This window comes from Merops nubicus, unplaced genomic scaffold, assembly GCF_000691845.1.
Source record: "Merops nubicus isolate BGI_N331 unplaced genomic scaffold, ASM69184v1 scaffold42359, whole genome shotgun sequence".
Lineage (NCBI taxonomy): Eukaryota > Metazoa > Chordata > Aves > Coraciiformes > Meropidae > Merops > Merops nubicus.
Genome location: NW_008633821.1, coordinates 1 through 1,834, shown reverse-complemented (window position 1 = coordinate 1,834; position 1,834 = coordinate 1). Strand labels below are relative to the sequence as shown.

The following is a 1,834-nucleotide window of genomic DNA, read 5'->3' as shown; positions in this document are numbered from 1 at the left end:
CACACGGCCTTGGTGTCCTCGGAGAGCAGCTCTGCACGGCCATGGGGGCACAGTGAGGGGCTGCGGGGAGCCGGGGAGCCCACGGGGTCGGGGCGCGCACCACTCACCGCATCTCCCACCCGTCAGGTCCACGTAGAAGAGCGCTGACCTGCCGGCAGAGATGGGTGTCACTGCGGGGTTAGGGGGCCCGGCTGTGGGGAGGGTGCCCTGCAGGGACTCACCGGCGGTTGGTGCAGTGCCGCAGCCCCAGGCGGAAAGGCTCGTGCCACCAGCCCACAAACACCACGCCGGTGTCACCGGGGGACCAGAAAGCCTGTGTGAAGAGAGGCGGTGAGCAGCTTAGCTGGCTGCGGGGCCCCAAAACCTCATCCTCATGGGGTCCTCATCCTCACCTGGCCAGGAGCGAGGTGCTCCGGGACGCTCTCCAGCACAGAGATGCTACTGCCCTCGATGTCCAGGACACAGAGGACAGGCACGCTGCGGGTGCTCAGCGCCTCCCCCCAGTCCTCGTGGTACACGAACTGCTCCCCCTGTGGCACAGTCCCGTCAGCCCCACAGCTGCCCCTCTGCATCCTGCCCACCCTGGGGCGAGGGGACCCCACCTTGAGGGGCATGTCCTTCTCGGGGCGCCCCATGTCCTCATCGGAAGTGCCCAGCTTGGGGGCTTTGCTCTGGAAGAAGGACTCAGCCTTGGGACGCTTCTTCTCAGCCACGTAGAGCAGGTGGGTCTCCGAGTGCGACCAGGCCAGGCACCCAAACTGGTCTGCAGGAGCAGGTCAGGCACCCACCACCCAGTCCCCCCTGGACCCTGCATTCCCCAGCCCCTCACCATCATTGTAGATGCTGCCATGCTTGTCCAGTGCCGTCAGGTCGATGCTCTTCACCTTGCAGTTCTGATCCCAGACCTTGGGGCAGAGATGTTTGGGTAGCCCTGAGCCCCAGTGTGGATCCAGTCCCTCTAAGCCTCCTCCTCACCTCTAGAAACTGCTTCTCCTTCTCCTTCTCCTTGCCACGGACCTTGCACAGGACGGCCTTCAGTGCCCCACTGGGGGACTCCTTGCTCAGCAGCCTGCGGGTGAGTAGATGGGTGCCCGTCAACCCCCACCACTGGCACCCCAAGGAGACGTCGGCACAAGGGACAGTATTAGTTTGGACTCACTGGTCCTTGATCTCGGAGCAGGTGCCAGCAGGTCCCGAGTAGACGACGGAAGCCCCGTCGTGGAAGATCAGGTACTGGCGGCAGAACTTGACATTCTCAGCCCGCTCCAGGTCCCGCTGCGACCACTCTGAGAAGAGCAGGGCGAGGACATGTGCTGCGTCCCCGCCAGGCGGGCAAGCAGAGACCCCCGGACACCTCTGGGGTGCACCCCGTCCTCATACCTGTGTAGAGGCTGCAGTACTTGCCCCCATACTGGGTGGTGACGTCAGGTCCAAGGCAGGCGGTGCTGAGCCCTGGGTGCCGGCTCAGCTCCCGGTACAGCTCCACCAGCTCCTCCGTGCTTGACAGCACCTGCAGTACATGTATGAAGGTACGGGGGCAGTCACTGGGGTACTGGGAGCAATACTGGGGGTGCAGAACTAAGGCAGTTACAGGGGTACAAGGGGTGTGAGGATACCAGGGCAGTTACTGGGGTATTGGGGTCAGTACTGGGGGTGTGGAGCTGGGATGGGTACTGGGACACCAGTAGGCACAAGGCCACTGGGGGCCAGTTACTCGGGTACACAGGGGGACTAGGAGAGTACTGGGGGCAGTTATCGGGGTACACGGGGCACTGCCCGGGGATGCAGAGCTGGGGCGGTTACCGGGGTTCATGAGGACATCGGCAAGATCACG

General features: G+C 63.9%; 1 protein-coding gene across 1 annotated transcript; it reads right to left on the bottom strand.

The window, feature by feature from the left end:
• Nucleotides 1-8: 8 nt before the first annotated feature.
• APEH (acylaminoacyl-peptide hydrolase) lies at nt 9-1,790 on the bottom strand (the record flags this gene model as incomplete). Its single annotated transcript, XM_008948370.1, has 10 exons — nt 9-31; nt 108-148; nt 222-313; nt 393-530; nt 603-763; nt 830-905; nt 976-1,069; nt 1,160-1,286; nt 1,381-1,564; nt 1,617-1,790. Coding segments are annotated over 10 exons (1,110 nt in total), but the record flags the coding sequence as incomplete, so codon positions are not given.
• Between the last annotated feature and the right edge of the window lie 44 nt (nt 1,791-1,834).